This window comes from Leptodactylus fuscus, chromosome 4 (genome assembly GCF_031893055.1).
Source record: "Leptodactylus fuscus isolate aLepFus1 chromosome 4, aLepFus1.hap2, whole genome shotgun sequence".
Lineage (NCBI taxonomy): Eukaryota > Metazoa > Chordata > Amphibia > Anura > Leptodactylidae > Leptodactylus > Leptodactylus fuscus.
In genome coordinates this window covers 142,646,563-142,666,986 of record NC_134268.1, presented here as the reverse complement: position 1 = coordinate 142,666,986, position 20,424 = coordinate 142,646,563, and the positions used below count along the sequence as shown (strand labels likewise).

General features: G+C 42.6%; 1 protein-coding gene across 7 annotated transcripts in view; it reads left to right on the top strand.

The window, feature by feature from the left end:
* PDE1C (phosphodiesterase 1C) overlaps nt 1-20,424 on the top strand; it is a 662,111-nt gene that overhangs the window by 606,770 nt on the left and 34,917 nt on the right. For all 7 annotated transcript variants that reach the window (XM_075271106.1, XM_075271107.1, XM_075271101.1 and 4 more), the window contains 6 exons: nt 81-182; nt 4,621-4,741; nt 7,648-7,729; nt 10,773-10,893; nt 13,344-13,519; nt 15,281-15,571. In XM_075271106.1, coding sequence (XP_075127207.1) covers nt 81-182; nt 4,621-4,741; nt 7,648-7,729; nt 10,773-10,893; nt 13,344-13,519; nt 15,281-15,571 — 893 coding nt within the window. The remainder of the gene's footprint in view (nt 1-80; nt 183-4,620; nt 4,742-7,647; nt 7,730-10,772; nt 10,894-13,343; nt 13,520-15,280; nt 15,572-20,424) is intronic.

Below are 20,424 nucleotides of genomic sequence, written 5' to 3'. Positions count from 1 at the left end.
GTCACTTACAATTAGCAGATGCACAAGAAAACTAATGTCTTACACATTCTTCTTCTTTCTGCCTTCTGACAACCCTGAAGGGAATTCCGGGCTTTGGTGATTGAGATGGTGTTGGCCACAGATATGTCCTGTCACTTCCAACAAATCAAAGCAATGAAGAATGCTTTGCAGCAGCCTGAAGGGTGAGTAACCTTGTTGTGATGTCCTATGGTAAAAGGTTACAGCAAATACTGGTCTGCTCTTATTATTTTGCACTTCAAAGGTATTATCTTATGAAGGCTTCTGTCTGTGGCTTTCTGAAGTCTTCTCGTGCTCTTTTAAGATAAAATTGAAGAATTAAAGATTAAAGTTCACATTTACCAAAATACGCATAGCTTCTTCAAAGATCCCGGAGCCAAAGTAGTTTGTGAAGATACACATATAGTGTATCTTTGTGTGTAAAGTGAATTTAGATAGGTGTTAAATATTCAGTAATCTATTACATGCTGCATTTATAATAGATGCTACATGCAGCGTACTTTGTTTTAGGATAACAATTATTGTACTGTAATGTCTTGCATTTAGAATCCTATTAATATTATAAATGTGAAATGTTTGTGAGTTTGTGGGTTTGTGACTTTGGATGTTCGGATGTTTGGCGGTCAATCACGCAAAACCCGCTCCACCGATTTGGCTGAAATTTTTACACAAACATAGTTAATACACACGATTGCGCAATAGGCTACTTTTGAACACAATAACCCACATACGTTTTCCACACGAACCCCACAAAAACAAACTGACATCACCATCTCTGCAATCTCACACACTTTGGACCATAGCAAGTCCCTAAACTTCGCATTACCCCCTACAGCCTAGCCCCTAACTCTACACACTCACATTCACATATACATTCCCACTTTCACCCTCACCTTCACCATACTGCAGGAGCCTACCTCTGTCACTCTCCGGACCTGCCATGTTTGCCGACCCCCACCGCTGGGAGGATCCGCAGCACAGCCCACCACACTACTCCACTAGTTTCACAGGAGCATGCACACTTTGCACACATAAACAACGTGTTACTAGCATGCCACCATTTTGCGCCTCCACCTTAGGCCGCAGCACATGAAATCCTGCCTCCAGCCCGCAACAGTACCCGATGCCGCTATCACCTCCCTGCTGTTTCCTCTGCACGATCCATCCACCAGCCCGACACTGGTAAGTTCACGTACGCCATAGCCCTTCCCTTACACAATCACACATACACTACGCTACCCCCGTCATGTCTCCGGTTCCTGCCAACTTTGCGTCCTCCGCCGCCTTCTCTTACCTGTCCCGCGGCTCCCGTCTGTCCCTCGCTGCGCAGAGGCATCCTCCTGCTCATCTCCGCTGCCTACACTGGGCTAGGCTGCCGCCGCGAAGGTTCCTATAGCAGCCGCTAGCTCACCCCCACAGCTCAGTGTGTCCAGGCTGCTGCAGGCTATGCTATGTAGCCTGCAATAGCACTGGCACAATTATGCAATACACAGCAATACATTACGATTGCAATGCATTGCATTGTTCAGGACACCCCCTGCTGGTGTACAACGGTATTGTTTTGCAAGCTGCTGGATGCAGCCTGCAAACCTCATTAGCATTAAAATAAAAAAACAATACTGTGAAACACACACATTACCTATCCCCGCCTCCGAAATCCCCCACTCTACTAACTGAACTAAATATTACGCCTGCATACACTCACACTATGAGGCAATGCATTGCAATACATTACTATTGCAATGCATTGCATTATTCAGCGCACCCCCTGCTCTTCTTCACACCCACTAAACGCCCATGTATTTGCTGAAAATACACGTCTACAAATACACGTGTATGGGCCCATTCACACGGCATAACGCGGCACTCATTTGGTGCTTATTTTTACGCCGAGCGCCACGTTACGGGAGTAAGGATTATCTTATCTTATCTTATTTGCGCCGCGCTATTTACGGTGCGCGTTTACGGTCGCGTGTACGCGGCATTAACCCGATCGTAAAATTTCACCCGTGACTCGATTTACACACTTCTACAATCACCGCAGACGTAGTCGCGGGTAGCAGCTAGTCATACTATATATTCGACAGATGCAGGGCCGTTTTAACACATTGGTGGTCCTTGTGCAAAGATTTCAGTCCACCTCCCTTCTCATCACCACCTATAAAATACCTGCCCTGTACAAATTATAATACCCCCTCACATAATATAATGCCACTTAGTGGCTCTCACACAGTATAATGGCTCTCTAGTGGCCCAATACAATATTCCCGTTATAATGTCCCCCTTCAATTCGCCCTCACAATTCGTTTCCCCCACTCTGTTATCTCTCCCCCCAAATTGCCCCAACCGTGTCTTGATCTTGCTCCGGGCGTTGACAATCCCTGGCAAAATGGCGGGGCACAGATGCTGCCAGCACAATGGCTCTTCGGTCATCTTTGACTGAAGTGCCAGGGGAGGTTAATGCCTGCAATTATTTTGGGCACTGATTGCAGGATCTCTGCTCCACCACATTTAAAGAGGACCTTTCATCAGATTGGGCACAGGCAGTTCCATATACTGCTGGAAATCCGACAGTGCACTGAATTCAGTGCACTATTGGCTTTCCTGATCTGTGCCCCGGGTAAAGAGCTATCGGTCCCGGTACCGTAGCGCTTTACAGTCAGAAGGGCGTTTCTGACAGTCAGTCAGGAACGTCCTTCTCCACAGCAGCGCCTATCGCGCTGTACAGAGTGAGTGGGGAGGAACGCCCCCTCCCTCTGCTCATAGTGCTCGTCCATAGACGAATATTATCAGGTCGCGATAGGCACTGAGAGAAGACTGTCAGAAATGCCCTTCTGACTGTAAAGCGCTATTGGTCACGGTACCGTAGCCATACTATTGCGGTGGATATCAAGAAGGGGTTAAGGCCATTAGGATATTGTCATGTATTAAAAGGGGCATGGATTCAAGGGACAGGGATGTAATATTACCACTTTATTAATCATTGGTGCGGCCCCATCTGGAATATGTAGTTCAGGATATTCATAGAAAGGATATCCTAGAGTTGGAAGAGGTTCAATGGAGGGCCACAAAATTGATAAGGAGAATGGAGGACCTCAGTTATGAGGAGAGATTAAGGGAGTTCTTTCACATTCATTTGGACAGAAATGTTGCATTGTCATGTGACTAATGGATGTGAGGAGTCCTAAGAAGAAGCCATGTTTTCAAAGTCCACCCAAAACCTTTACATTTGTTTAGCCTTGAGAAGAAGCGTTTAAAGGGAGATATGTTAAACCTGTATAAATATGTAATTGATCCATAAAAGGAATATGGGGAAAAGCTGTAAAATCCACTCCAAACACAAGAAGCCACCCTACATCTACAGAAAAAAAAAAAGTTTTAACCTACAGAGTTGACAAGGCTTCTTCACTGTAAGGACTGTGAATCTGTGGAATAGCCTACCCCAGGAACTGGTCCCAGCAGTCCCAGCTGACATCTTAAAAAAGGATTAAGTGCATTTTTAGAGCAGAATAACATTGATGCTTATGGAAATGTATAGAATTCTTATTTCCTTCAGTCATGCCCTTTCCTGTCCCCTACATGCAGAGAACTGAGAGTGAATGGCAGTTTAGGAGGGAGGAGGGAGCAGAAAAGAGGGCCAGATAAGATGAGTAAGATGAATATTTCTCTGATACAACATGTTTTATATCCACACAGCATATAGCATATTAGCATCTGCCCGCAACTTCGTCTGTGGGTTGGTGTTGGCGCTGAGCTGCTTATAGTTAGCAAATTGGTGTCATGTATGCTTCATGGCGTGCGGCCCCGAGCCGTCCCCCTGGGTGCTCCCACCCTCCTTTCCCCCCTGATTTCCCCTGAGGGCCCCCTACCTACCACTTGCCCCCAGCCCCCCTGTCCCCCTGTGCCCCTGCGCCCAGCTCCCCTTCGCCCATTCCCCCTCACCCCTCCTGCGTCCCCAGCCCCCGCATCCATGGCCCTTCCGACCCCCCTCTCCAACGTGCGCGGTCATCATCCTATTGACTTCAATGGGAATCGGCAGCTTAGTTAATAATGTGCTTATTTTTCTGCAACTGGATATAAAATGTGGGTTTCATCATAGAAAAGTACTGACATGTTAATTCTTGCCACAATTTCACTGCAGAAACTGTAGGAGGTGACCACACAAAGTAAGCACATTAAACAGAACTATATCCATGTGCAAATCCGCAGCAAATGTGCATTAGTAACGTGAGGGTCAGTCCTGAATCTCTGAAAGAAAGCTCACTGTCCACATATTCCGTAATGTTATTAAAGATGCTATTATCTGCAACAGTCAGGTCTATCTAGGATTCCTTTTTATGCCCTGTATTTAATCACTACTGAAGAATGGAAACATTCATGGAAGAACAAGATAACCATTATAGTTTCCAATGTCCTTCAGCTATACCCCAGAGAAAACAAGCTATTGCTGTACAATAGTTTTCATTTACTACTGAAGTGTCCTTAAGAGGATGCAGCCATTTTAATCAATACTTTGACACCGAAGGCAGTGTTGTACAGAAAAATGACAAAATGGGCCCAGAGAAATTGTTGTGGATATTAACTTGGTACTTGAATTTTCAGGATTGACAAGCCAAAAGCCTTATCCCTGCTATTGCATACAGCAGACATAAGCCATCCAGCTAAAAACTGGGACCTCCATCATCGGTGGACCATGTCACTACTAGAAGAATTCTTCAGACAGGTGGGAATACGTGTATTAGGTACTTGGATATTATTATTTTTTTTATCATATAGTGGTGATATTTGTTTTTGTTCTTTTCACCATTGCTTATCATAAAATTGTATAGGCTTCATAAGGTTAAACATAAAAATCAGTTTAGACAGACCTCTATAGTATTCTTAGGCCCAGTTCACATCTGCATTCGGTATTCTGTTCAGGGAGTCTGCTTGGGGACCCCCACAAATGGAATACCGAACTACCGAAACTACTGACACTGATATTTCTAGAACCAAGCAGATACCAACAGTGCTGAAAGCTATAGAACCCTAGTATTGTATCTACAGTAGCCTTTGCCTTGTAGAGTCAGCACAGAAAGGCTTGAAACATAAATATGCTATCTTTGATCTTTACTAAGGTGTGTACATTATGTATGTGACTTTAAATTTAAAGGAAAAGTCTTTATTAGGGTGTTTTATGATTATTTTATCAAATGGAAAAATCCTTTGCATTTGCTTCTTGCCATAAAAATTTCTCATTTTCTGCCGAAAAATAAACCCAGAGTTGTCTGAATTTCTGGATGATATGGATATATTTTACAAAGTCCCTTGGGCGTTTTATAAGAAGGCAAGACTACAATGGTACAGGCAGTGAAATTTGTCTTTCTGCAGTGAATGATGACATGTAACCTTCAAGGTTAAATAACTCATAAGAAAACATACATTGTATTGTATTAACAACAAATCTACTTCTTTATGCTGAAGATGTCATAATCATTCATACTGTAGGATTCCCACTACACAACTTGACTTATAAATTTTGCAAACAAAGCCTATGCTGGTAGAAAGATGTATATTTCTCTATAATACATATGATAGCATAGTGAGAAAGTAATTCCATCTGAGCTCAGAACAATACACAGTGCAATAAATCTGAGCTGATATGTATCTTAAGACATCAATGTAAATACCTATTCACTGGGTGTAATAAAACAGTTTTACATACCGGTACCTCTTGGTATTTGCTGTAATAACAGGTCACCAGGGAATAAAATCAATCTATACCACTAGGTCACTTAAAACTGGTGACAGCATAAAAACATAGAAATACTCAACTGTATTCATCTATATATCTTTCCTTAGATAAGTAGGGAGGAATGTACCAACAGCTCCCCGTAGTCCAGTTGTATAGGGCTCCTTTATTTAACATGATTCCTGGACAAAAAATAATGTATGCCTTATAGTAGATAACACACCAAGGATTCCATAGGACTGAGCTGATTGTAGAGGGGACTTAGAGACACTAGACCACCTATGTCACAAGTGATCCAGGACTGCTCTACTTGGTCAAAGAGATAACTGTGCAGCTGTTCTATCAAATCCAACTATATTGTCAGAGCATACCACTAAAGACATTGCCATAAGTACATTGTATTCAGAACCCTGTCAAAGGCAGTGAAAACAGCACTAAAGACTGGGGGGGCCCCTTAACCAAACAGGCGCTAGATATTAATCAATCTTTTCACTGCTCTCCACCACCCAAGATGACGGCTTTAACCATAGTGGTTAGATACGTAGTAGAGTGCTGTATGAGCCACATATGTTCTCTCTGTCCAGTGCCAAGAGAAATTTGGTATTAAAAGTAATGCCCCAGATTCTAGAAACAACCAGAAAAAATGGGATTAATTCTAGAATCTAGTTCTTTTTTCACAACTATGCTGGAATAAAAAAAAGTAATGGATATATGAGAATAAGGCCTTAAGATGTAAATGTATTTTATGGTGTATTTAGCTGATTAGTGGGATTTTAGGCACTTAAGGATTTGTCGGATGAGCCTTGACTAATGAGAATCAGTAATCTCCAAGATCTAGCAATTCTACCGACTCTTATCCTAAACTCTGCAACATTCCAGCCATCTAAAGACCCACTGAGTAGAGACCCTGCACAAGCCTGGTGATGCAGTGCAGACAGTCTTATACACAGGGCCCAGGTGTTCACTAACCTTCATTGTAGGTCAACAAGACGACTGGTCAACATGCAATAAGTTTACACACCCGTGCTGGTAGGCATCACTTACTACACGTGACACTCCATAGGTCACTCACAGACTAGGCCTCTGGATGGTGTAATGCAGCAAATGAAAGGGACTCACCAGATGATATCACCCAAAAAGGGTACTCTAACCTTAGGATAGGTCCTTTATGTATGGCCATCTACTGTCCCCCACCTCGGGCTGGATAATAAAGGGGGTTAGCATTCACCTCCATATCACTCTACTCCTAGTATAAGATATTGTAATAGATTACAGTCCAGTGTATTTCATGGTGACACACCCTGCCATCTTTACCTCGCTGCCTTTCATTCTTCACATTATGAATAACAGCATCATGTGGGTATATTTCAGAGAGGTGGGGAAGGGAAAAGCTTGACAGAACTATTCACTTTTTAGCCAATTTACAGGCAAATGAAATGTCAACATCTAAAAGAGTACAATTCATTATTTCTCATTCAATAGTCATAATGTGAATAATAGAAATGAAGCTGACACCTGCTGACGCTCAGTGGTATCCAATAAGTAAGCTAGTGTATCCGGCTCGGGAATAGAAGGGAGCAGAGCAGGATCCAGATTGTGATCACATCATTATACAGTTTCTTTACTCACATAAAATAAGACTTCATATCACACTGAGAATTCTCAGCGCCATTCAGCATTGGTTTTATTGTGCGGATGCAAATCCACCTGCCTGATAGAGGCAGAGAACAGATAGATGGCATCAGATACCACAAATCATTTCCATTTCAATAGCTCTGGTTCTTTTGACACTTTGACATATTTTAAACAGCTGTCTATATAGTCACCTATTCTACAGTTCACTTATATGTGCTTTCATGGTGCTCAGAAATCTACGACTCACTAGAAACTATTTACAGGGTGATAAAGAAGCAGAACTTGGCCTTCCATTTTCTCCACTGTGTGATCGCAATTCAACAATGGTTGCCCAATCCCAAATAGGTAAGTTTTAATTATAATTATGTGAAATAAATGGAAGGATAGATGGATGGATGGATGGATGGATGGATGATAGATAGATAGATAGATAGATAGATAGATAGATAGATAGATAGATGTATTAAGCAGCTATAGCCTGATCCCAGACTTCCAATTAAATGGAAATGGAAGAGATGCAGCATCCAAAATACAGTCCCAGGTAGAGTGATGACTAACCACTGACCATCCTTGGGTCCCGACTGCGGAGGTCAAAACAAGCAGCCAATCCCTAGCATTGCGAACGCACTTCATCAGGTGATTGGTCTGTAGCTAGTTGTAGCTCATCCTCTCACTTATGTGCGCATTTATTAAGATTGAAATAGTGAACTGTTCTTAAGTGTTTTTACAGTATGTTTTTTAAATTGGACATTTTATATATTACTATGTATATTGATACTATAAATTTGCATCTTCTGTGGCACTTTGTCAATTTACGGCTTTTGTGAGATTTAATAATGTAATTATTTCACATGTCTAAGGCAGGGTTCACACTACCATTCAATTCCATTATGAAGGTGTTCGTTCAAAAAACAAAATGGACACCTATCATAACGGACACTAACTGATGGCTAATGGTTGTTGTCCGTTACAAGCCCGCTGGCCTTAGACTTCAATGTTAAAAAAATAATGGACAGTTGTTGTCTGTTTTTTTTCTAACGGATAGAAAAGTCCTGCATGTAGGATCTTTTTGTCTGGTGGAAAAAAACGGACATGAGTGTAAAAGGACACTAATGGACACAAGAAAAAATCCCATTGAAATGAATGGCAATTTCTGACGGTTCAGCTAGTGTCCTTTGCTAAAATCTTGTAACGGACAATAGCTACGGACACTGCTGACGGTCACCAACGTAGTGTGAACACCCCCTAATATCTGAATGCCTGAAAAAATGTTCAGTGGGGAAAATGAAACACTGAAACATGGACTAGAACACCAAACAATTTTCATTGGATTATATTGGTGCACCTCAACTTTTTCCCATTTACTAAATAGATAGACATTCAAGATATAGAGGGATATACAAAGGACAGATAGAGATAGATAGATAGATAGATAGATAGATAGATAGATAGATAGATAGATAGATAGACAGATAGATAGACATGATATAGATGATAAATAAATACAGGGGTGAACCTAGGCTTTGTGCCGCCTGAGGCGGATGTCAGAAAGCCAGCCCCCCCTCCCAGGAGGAGGGGGCGGAGCGGAGCGGAGGGGGCGGAAGCGAGTGGAGGCGGCGGGGTGGAGCCGGCGGCGTTAGCAGGCAGGGAGAGGACCTGCTCTCTGTTGAGCGTGAGGAGCGGCCGCTGGAGCAGTGCTGCGTCCACAGGGCCGCCCCAATCCACCGCTGGCTTCCCTTGCCGGGCTGCCGAGACGGCGACGCTAAGCCAGTCCAGGACAGCTTGTCCTGGACTGGCTTAGGTCAGCAAAAATGTAGATAAATTGTAAAAATTGTAAAATTGTAAAAATTGTAGATAAATAGACGTGCTTGATAGAGAGTGAAGTAGACCAATACTAGATAACTAAGCAGAAAACAGATACATATAAGGGCGGGTTCACACATGCACCCGGCCTCCGCTTTGTGGGTTTCCATCTTCTGCCCGAGAACCTGGACGGGAGACGGAAACCCGGCAGTCAGTGTACGCCCGTGAGTGTCTTCTGGTCTCCGCGGCGAAACTGTTTTTTTAACCGGACACAAAGTTCTGCATGTCCAACTTTGTGTCCGGTTAAAAAAAACAGTATCGCTGCAGAGATGCAGAAGACGCTCACAGACGGACATTTTTCAAACCCATTCAAGTGAATGGGTTTGAAAACTGACTGCCAGTTTCCGTCTCCTGTCCAGTTTCTTGGGCAGAAGACGGAAACCTGCAATGTGGAGACTGGACGCTGGTGTGAACCCTCCCTAATATAGATAGAATCTCAGGTATGGGTGAATTACCAGTTATGTGTTACTAGAATCACTTTTGCAGTGCTGCCACCTTCAGTTTTTTGTAGATAGATATTTATTATATAGACCAATATTCCATAGACAGATAGCTAGACGTATGAGCAAGTAGATGGATTAGTAGTTGGCAGGCATTTAGCAGCTTCTTTCATGTAAGTTATACATATACAATGTTGCCACTAAATATTTATGAGAGTTGTGATTCCTAACAAAAACCTAACTTTTCATCATCCTGCATCTCAGACATGCTGAGGAAATGCTAAAGTATATGTAAGTGACTGAGAATATACTGTATAAGAAGGTCTGACACATCACAGGATTTCCAATTATTTATTACAAGCGAGCGCCTCCTGTTTTTCCCTTCAGACCCTCTTCGCTGTGACCTATGAAGTCTATCAAGTGTTACTTTGTGTCTCTTTACACTAGGGCAATGTTATTTCACAAAGCGTTCCCCTGTTTAGTCACAGGCTATAATGAACTATTGTTGACTCTCTAAGAGCCATGCTGGCTTCTTAGCTAAAGTTATCAGACTCCATTACTGTGTAGAGAGCAGGAATAGATAGAAAGGAGTAATGAGTTCAATGGCTTAATGACCTAGAACCTAAAATTCATTATCAATGCCCTTTTTATGTGGAAAACCTGAGCTTTATTTAATCCACCTTTGTGGAATAATTTAATGGTTCATTTGCAAAACTGTTGAACCAAACTTTAGAAGTGCTGTGAATCACTTAGCATATTTATCCAGCGAAGCCTCTAAGATGAGGTCAGGAAGGCTGTGACTTAAAGAAAAGCCAATAAATGCATTAGTAATTTTGCTCTCATTAAAAAGTCCGGGTAATTCTCCTATTATTGTTATTTTGCACCAAGCAAAGCCTCTATATCTGTACAATGGTGCCACCTAGTGGGGATTATACACACATACACATATTCCCGACTTTTTGATAAGTATTTCATTCATATTCCAGTCACGTAACTGATATTGATTTCTAGGGATTTCCATTTAGGTAGTTTGTAATATAATGTTATTGGACAAGAAATACTGAGTATTAAAATCTTTTGATTAGGTTTTATTGACTTCATTGTGGAGCCGACATTCACCGTGTTAACAGACATGACAGAAAAGATTGTAATTCCGCTCATCGATGAGGCATCACGGTCTGGGCTCACAGGATTTAGGAGATCTAGGTAAGTGGATTTTGGCATTTTACACTCCGAAATATATAGTAAAAAGAAAAAAACTGCAAACTATTGTGGGAGTTACCTAAACATTTACCGTACATGTGTTTTATGCAAAAAAAAAAAAAAAAACCCTAACATGTATATGTATACTTCAAGTGTGACTGACAATTTAAGGGCCACAGTGAATAAATACTATTCTTCCCATGTCCTATGAGATTGTTGAGATTACAATTGTCGCATGGATGGAGGTGGAGGGGATGGAGGGGAATTATACAACTCAATGTTCAATGAGGGAGTTTATACAGGTGTAGATCTCTTTTAATGTACATAAGGTTGAGAAGGTATCGGGTGAACCTACCTTTTTTGCTGCCCAAGGTGGATGACAGAAAGCGGAGCTGAGGGGGTGGGGCAAAGGGGGCGGGGCAGAGCGAAGGGGGCGTGGTGGAGCGGCGTTAGCAGGCAGAGAGCAGGCAGGGAGAGGACCTGCTCTCTGCCTGAGCATGAGGGGAGGCCGCTGGAGCAGCGCTGCGTCCACAGGACCTCCCCAATCCACCGCTCGCTTCCCGTGCCGGGCTGCCAAGACGGTGACGCTAAGCCAGTGGCTTAAGTAAGCAAAAATGCCCCCCCTTCCTCCCCCGGGGCCATGGCATAGCGCCGCCTGATGGTATGGACTGGGTGAGGAAATGGCAATAAGTCAGAAATACTTGTGGAAAACGTGCCTGAAGGTACTCAGTACCTCGCAACCCTTCCGGGTTCTGTGGGACAGTCGTGGGGTCATGTCCCGCAGTACTGGCAGTGGGAGGTATGTCCCAGATTCAACTGATCTGCATCCATAAAGATGAGTTGAATACACTGGTGAAGCAGGAGCGGACAGCCCCCACCTCACCACTGTGTCCCTGCCTGCCCTGTGTGTCTAGAAGGAGCTGCTTCGGGGTAGATATGATGTCATGGGAAGGGGTAAGGCCTTTCCAAGGAGGGTGGGTTCTCTGATAGTCAAATAAATGTCCCTGGGGCGGTCAAAAGGAAATGGGGAAATAGGCATTTTTGATTAATAATGTCATTTGGAAAGTAGTCGGGGGGAGGGTGTATAGATTAGTGTAGGGTTTTAAGGTTATCCCGGACAACCCCTTTAACAGCAGGATTTGTTTGTTGATGGATTTCAGGGAAGCTGCTGAGCATTGCTACATTTTACTTGCTAGTATAACCACACCTACATTTTAAATGTAATTCTGTAGTGCAAAGTTAATAACATATCATGTGAAATATATGCAGAGATATGATACAAAATCACACGTACAATAGCAGGAATAATTGAGCTCATGAAAAACCATATACTAGGGAAAAACAGGTGCAATCTAACCCATCCATATTACGGTAGTTTACATCTTTGCTGGGGCTTTAGTTTGTTAGATTGATGTAGATGCAGAGTATATTATTTCCTCTGCTCATTGCGTTAATTTGAGCATTGGTAAACCCCACTGCTGTATTGATGTATCATTGGCTTGGAGCCAGTTGCCAGTTTTTTCCCTTCTTTTCTGTATTTCCATTATTGACAATAAAGGTCTCTGTTAAGCAAAGATCCATATCCATGTCCATCAGTTCAGTAATAACACTGGTATATTAGGGAAAGAACATATTAAAGGGGTTGTCCGGAATAAATTGATATTTCTAAATTATGCTAAACACCCATCACCACCCTGTCCCCCTCCTACCTTCTAAATGACCTGTGTATCAAAAATCTGTATTTACCTATTTATATATTTGCCGGGACCCCAGGCAAATTTTCCGATTTTCTGGTGACATTCCGTTTTACCTTCCGAAAACAGGATGTCACCTATACTAATCCCCCTTACACATCATACTTGCCCATCTTCCGGTGCAGACCTTCTTGACAAGGGATGTCACTTCTAGTGGGTTCTATGGCATAGGCTTATGTCAAGGAGAGGAGGTGCCGGCCACCCATGCCTGCGCAATAGAGCCAGAGTGCTGCCATGAACAGTAGCCCAGAAGAAGTGATGCCCCAAGCCTAAAAGGTCCAAACCAGAAGACAGGTAAATATGATGGGGCGGGGGGTTGAGTTAGGGAGGGCTAGTAGTGGGTGGGCTATCTAGGGAAAGAGATGTGTGACTGAGAAAGGGAGGGGGAGTGAGAGAGGGAGGTGGCTCTGATAGAAGCCTAAGTCATCATGATAGGTGTAGAAAAACACAGAACAGGAAGATGCTCAAGTAAACAAATGCAGAAGATGCCAGGCACTCACAGAGAAACTCAGAAATCACTCAAAATTCTGTTAAAGTTATTTGGTTGCACTTATTAACCTATTAATAGCACTAACAAACCTTTTTTGAAAAAATATTTTTTTTGCCAGGTAAACTCCTTTAAGCCTATGAACCTACTAATAAATAATAAATAATAAATGTTCTTTAAGTGAATTCTCACATCTTCAATTACTTTTTCAGTTTAAACAGCATAACCCCTTCAGAAGTTAAAAGATCGAGTGTGAAGAGCACTGGATCAGAAGGAAGTGCCTCTCTGAACTGTTCAATTCTCACTGTGGACTTCAAGAGTTTTAAAAACACCTGGTATGAAGTGGTGCAACAGAACAGAGAAAAGTGGAAAGCACAGGCAGCCAAAGGTGATTAAGAAATAATGTAATAGTACATTCATTTCCATTAGTAAAATTGGCAGCATACACACTGCTCTGCCATAACATTAAAGAGGACATAAAAAAAGAATCTCCACCTCTGAATACAAATGGGGTATTTGGGTAACAAAAAATTAAATGTATTTGCGCCAGAGCCTTCCTGCATGGAGGACTTTTCTCTGCCAGTTTCTATATAAAGACAGCTAAAAAGCGACAGACACCCAGCAGCCCCATTATAGTCTATGGGGTCTGCAGATGTCTGCAAGTAACTGCTGCTACTCTGCGTCATTCGGGTCGCCCAAGAGACCTGAACAAGAGAGACCAACGCTAGTGTGAACATGACATAGTTGAAGAACACTTCCTGGCTATCCTCACGATTAGAGATGAGCGAACACTAAAATATCCGAGGTTCGAAATCCGATTCGAACAGCCGCACACTGTTCGACTGTTCGAACGGATTTCGAACCCCATTATAGTCTATGGGGGGGGGAATGCTCATTTCAGGGGTATGCAAAATTCGATTAAATTATACTTACCAAGTCCACGAGTGACGGTCGGGCTGGATTCTCCTTGAAGTCTTCCCCCGGCGCAGCGTCCCCGCGTCTTCTTCCGGCTGGAATTCACATTGCGCGGTCATTCGCGGACATGCACAGTCGGCTCTGCCTGGCCCGACGCCTGAGCAGAGCCGACTGCGCATGCGAGGGCATGCCAGCGCATGCGCAGTCGGCTCTGCCTAGGCCGGATGCCTAGGCAGAGTGAATTCCAGCCGGAAGACGCCGCGGGAGCGCTGCACGGAGAAGACTTCTAAAGGTAAGAGAAGAACCAGCGTTGATTAGCAATGTATAGCATTCTGCCAATCAACGCTGGTTCTGCATCGAACCTTAAACTTCGAACACCTAGTAATGTTCGATCGAGTACGAGTATTTCGAATACCATAGTATTCAATCGAACATCTACTCGATCGAACACTGGTTCATTACACCAGGCCACCACCTTCCATTGCTCCTGTCCATGGTTTACTTTTGATACTTACATGTCCAGTGTGGCAATTGGTAAGGGGCAACATGAGTATTCTGACCAATCTCTGCTTTGTAGCCCCATGCCGAGCAGGTGCAATGTAGCTTGTGTTCTGACACTTTTCTGTAGTAGTAAGCATTAACTATTTCACTATTTTGTGCTACAGTAGGTCTTGTCCAGAAGAGCTAGTCTTAACTACCCACATATTTTAGTGAGTATTGCACACCTATGTCTCAGGGTTAAAAAGTTATCCTTCCTTGGACCACTTTTGATAGGTACTAACAGCCAAATACAAGGAATACCCCAGAAAACATGGAGTTTTGGAGATGCACTGAACTAGTCAGAGCAAAGGGTCAATTACTTACACTTGCCCATTTTTCCTACTTTACCTCTTCAACAACTGATCATTCATTTGCTAGTTAAGACAAAAAGAGTCATGCCACTGTAGATATTGTTGGTTTACTTTGTTGTTTTTTTTGTTTTATTTTCTTTTTTGGAGGATCAAACATGTATTCTCTAAAGGAAGTTGAGCAGAGTTGAAGGAACACAAGACTTTCCTAGCAGTCGTGCCATTATGTTCTAGTGAACTTAAAGGGTTACATGACTAGGACGTATCGGACACTGATGGCCTTGTGAGATGCAGTAGTGTGACAGCTGAAGAATGACTCCCTGTTAGCTGTAGGTCTACTTACAAGTAAAACCACATCAATAACTGTACTACGTTACACTCTCTAGATGCAGAAGAGAGAGCAAAGAAAGATGCAGAAGAAAATAAGCTGCAAGAAAAGGAAGAGAAAAAGAATGATGAGCGAGAAGAAAAAAATGAAAATGAAAAATCTTCACAATCCAAACATGAGGCAAATAAAGAAACAAACTCCAGTGACGGCAAGCACACTGAAACCAGTCAGGGAAATATTAATGGGACTCGATTACCAAATGTAAACAGACGAGACGATTCCTCAGGACAAAGTCAAAGCAAGCAAGACAAGTCTGCCGACAGTGACGGAAAACAGCAAGTGCAAAATGGTAAGTTATGGCGGCTTCTTCATATTGTAGGACGTGTAAGGCTGAGATAAATTTAGAAATGTTGTAACAGTTATAACTGTCAAAGGGCTAGTTCACACTGTCATTTGTCATTGCTTTCTGCTCTGGATTAGGCCCAAATGGATGAGCCTAGTCCGGAGGGTGGTGTCGCGAGGTGAATGCCGCCTGAAGAAACGGCAGATTGCCTCTTTTTTGTAGACCGGCTCCCATTGATTTCAATGGGAGGCAGCAGGATTTTGACACAGATTCCACGTCAAAATACTGACCATTTTGCAATGTGTGAACTAGCCCAATCAGTAACTCAATAAGAATTATAGGAGAGTTTAACTAGTTGTTGTATGAATTAGCAGTACATATCAACTTCTGTGATATTTCTTATTATGAGATACTGTAATAGCCTTTTCCTAACCAAAGAACCAGTGTTGACTGAGGTGCCTAGGCCCACCAATAAGATTCATTCTGGGGTCTCACTATACAGCTACAGGAAATTCTTATCTGACATCCACCATCAGGGGATTCACCTGTGGACCGGTCCAAGTATCGGCATTTTGTATCAGTATATATCAGGCATATTCATCAGTATTTGTAAGGCAAAGTAATGAACATGAACATCATGAAGATAAAGCATTAGTATGAAAAATGTTGAGGGACTTTAGGCTGAGGTCCAACATTGCAGAAAAGCTGATTTTTTTTTTGTTGTTGCAGATTTTGTTTCGGTTCTTTGAGCCAAAACCAGGGGTGGATTAAAATAAATGGGAGATATTAAAGAAGCACCTATATTTCTTTCTTCTTATTATTCCACAACTGAATTTGGATTTAAAAAAAAAAAAAAAAAAAAAAAAAAAACCGCAACAAAATCTGCAAATAAAAAAAGCAGCCTTAAGGCTAAGGTCCAACTTAGCAGGTCACAGCAAAAAAAAGCTATGCATTTTAATACGCAATGGCAATTCATTAATTTCCTCTGCAGACTTTCTGCTTCCATTATGCCTATAGGGAAACCGCCAGCGTTTCCGTAGGCATAATTGACATTCTGCGGATTCCAAAACCGTAAAGGTTTTGGAAATTGTAGCGTTTCCACTGCGCGGCTTTTTCTGCAACATGTGGGGGACTGTGAAACGCTGTGGTGTTTGCCTTTACTCCACATGGGGCACTAGCCTAATGGTGATCCTATATGTTTAATTTTTTACGGCATCATTCACATATATTCACAGTACGACGTGTGTTGCAGAAAATTGTGTGGCTGAATATCAATTCCTTACTGTTTGCTCCTTTTAAAGTATATGCATATATGAGAAATTTTGGGAAATATGTGTTCCATCTGATGCCATGTGATACCCTAAAGATACATTCAGATGGGTTCAGATTTTCCATCTGGATATGTCTGGACCATATTAAAGCTCTAGTGATTTCTAACTAAGCATATAGTTGCATAGTCTCTAGAAAGGCTATTCCAGACATACTTTTCATTCATTAATCCTCTCAGCTCCTTTTGAATTAGCCCACTTTTATTGATATGCTAATTAGCCAGCAAAGAGCATCGGAAGTCTTCTCGATGTTCCCTGAGCACTGCATGTGTGATATGTATAAAGAAGGTGAAGGTGAGAGCCAGGGAACTTCACAGTAGAGAAGCTGATCACACCTCTCAAAGGAATATTAAAAATTAACCTTTATTTCAACCTTTAAAATTTTCAGTTTATAACTACATAAACCCAATATTGAGAAACTACCAATTGTTTCAATAAGGAGCTTGCTACCATGACTTTTAGTTTTCTGATAGTAGCTACCTCCCTGAAGGTATATTGCGGTCTTGACTCCTCATAGAGGTCTGTAAACAGGAGATCAATTGCTTTTAAGCTCAGTGTACAATACCCCACCACTTGGAGGTTACTGGCCTTTTGCCACGCCAACCAAGGGGGGAGGGGGTCACTGGCTACGTCTCCATTCAGACCAATACTAAGAGGGTAAAAGTACCGCTAGTCTTTGCTAGATTAGACCCTACGCGTTTCGTTTTCCTCATCAGGGGTCTTATAATTTCTCAAAAATAATAGCAGTAATAACTGCTTTGTTTTAAGAATGGTATGAGCGGTTGTTGCGCTGACCGCCAGCAGGACCGCTGCTCTTACTTTCAGCGCTATCATTTTTGTCCCAGACTTACACTACTGTATACATTATACCCCTTCCATAGTTTTGAGGTGAACTCAAGCTGAAATCCATCACAAATCTACATATTACACACATGAATATTGTTGCAGCGTTGACATGGAAGTGCATCAAAATTTTGCAACAGGTTTTCTGTCCTTTGTAGATGCACACTAAGTGCTTATTCACATGACCTTGTTCTATCTGGGAAACAAGGTCTGTATAGGAGCCATATTTCCCAGACTGATCACAGCCATCTAAAATGGAACTTACAGCATCAGAGTAAATTATAATGCCATGAGCTCCCGACCAGCCAGAATGCTGCTGTACTGAACTCACAGCTTTATTTCAGACTAACACAGTAGCGATGCGGCACATCAGTACTTACTGCATCATACCTTAATATGATGCATTGTGTTCCTTTTCAAATGGCTGTGTGTCCAGGACAGAACACTGTCATGTGAATAAGCCTCAAGTCTGAAGTTTCTTTATTAGATAGGAGTTCTGGTAGTTCTATGCACTGTCAGGAAAAATTTAATTGTCATTATTAGCTCATGTCCTTGTTAGTTGTGGGCGAACCTTGCAAGATTTGTCTTGTGAATATTTACCCTGTCTGGACAAGAACTACTATGGAGTATGATAAGTGGCGGCCATGGGAGGTGAGTAACTACAACAAACAGTCACACTCACCTCTCCTGGGCTTTGTCGTAGGTGCAGGTCCCCATAGTCTACTGGCCTCTCCAGCCTTGTGAATAATGTCAGCCACATTGGGGGGCTGTTGAGGCCTATGATTGAGTTTTGCATGTAAGTGTCATTATGTTGGTGAACCCTTGCGTGACCTCTGAGGCCTAATCACAAATCTCAGAGGTTCCCCCAGGGCTGCTGACATAATTGAAACTGTGAGGATGGTGATCAACACTGGACACCACTATGGAGCCCAGGCGAGGTAGATATGACTGTTTGTTTTGTTTGCAACACTCACCTGGATTTCTGCTTATTATACTCTGGGGTCTGAAGAGATTTGTGGGTCGCAAACACAAAAAAATTCAGATTTTGCCAAATCTAAAATTTTGGAAAATGCCTTGTCTAGTTACAAACCAGTCCTTATGCTTGTAACTTCTAGAGGTCAAACTGAAAAATATTCCTCTTATTGTTTTTGAGGAGTAGGAAATTTGCAGTAATGCACATAAATAATACATCTACATACATAATGTGAATAGGTTGCTGTTTACGCAGTGTAACCATTATAGTAACGGTCTAATAAAATTAAATAGCAAATTAATTAGGCAATTGTAAAAATGATCATTGGGGTGTTTTTATTTTTTCTTACTGCTATAGTGATGATTGAATGGAACAAATATTTTACATTTTAAAAGTCTGAGTATTTTCATGCAGTAATATCTAAGTAACATGTTCCTTATATTCTGCTGGTCAGTATGATCATGGCAATAACAAATTTACCGTATTTTCCGGACTATAAGGTGCACATAAAAACCTACGATTTCCTCAGAAATCGTAAGTGCGGCTTATAGTCCGGTGCGGCTTATATATGGATGGAAGCGGCGGCAAAGACGGCGTGCCGCTTCCATACATACATAAAAGGCACCGTAAGGGTGCATACACACTACCGAACGCCGGCGTGTATCACATCCGTACACGCCGGCGTTACAGCAGGGCTGCCGGACACTTCCTATTCATTTCTATGGGAGCAGGCATGCGAGCGCTCCCCATAGAAATGAATGGACAGACACTTCCCATTCATTTCTATGGGAGCCGGCATGCGAGCGCTCCCTATAGAAATGAATGGAAAAAAGCAGTCCATTCATTTCTATGGGGAGCGCTGGCATGCCGGCTCCCATAGAAATGAATAGGAAGTGTCCGGCAGCCCTGCTGTCACGCCGGCCTGAAACAGAACGTGAAACTTACCCAGCGGTGCAGGGCGGGCGGGCAGCATTCAGGCCTCCTCTGCCTCCGATGTTCCGTCCTTCTCCTCCGGCGCTCGCTGATAATGGCCGGGGCGCATGCGCAATATCATAATGCTTCTACTGCGCATGTGCCCTGGCCATTATCAGCTTGCGAGCGCCGGAGGAGGACGGAACATCGGAGGAAGAGGAGGCCTGAATGCCCGCCCACCCTGCACCGCTCGGTAAGTTTCACATTCTGTTTCAGGCTTTTATTTTAAAACGGGGGGGGGGGGGGGGGGTAGTTTAATCTAACGTTTACAGTTGGGCTCTATCAGCATGATTTTGCTGATAGAGCCCCTCCTCGCCTGCCGAGCGCTTCCAATAGAAGCGGCTGGCACGCGGGGGGTTAAGCGGCCGCTGGCAAAGTCTGCCTGCCGCCGCTTTCAATAAGATATAATGCGCACCGGACTGCGGCTTATAGTCCGGTGCGCCTTATATATGAACCGAGACGGACTATAAGGCGCTCATGGGCAATGCGGCTTATAGTCCAGTGCGCCTTATAGTCCGTAAAATACGGTATATAGTTTAATAATAGTTTAAAATGAAAAACTGTGAAAGAAACAAACATTTTATTATATTTTGTGACATGGGGGTCCTAAGTTGTTGGAAATTGGGGATGAGTTGATCTTTTTTTTTATTATGTAATTTTTTAGCACATTTTTGAAAACGTTTACATTTTTTTTTACATTTTTTTGGGGAGCCGTTTGCGAACTCAAAGTCTTCGTAACCCTC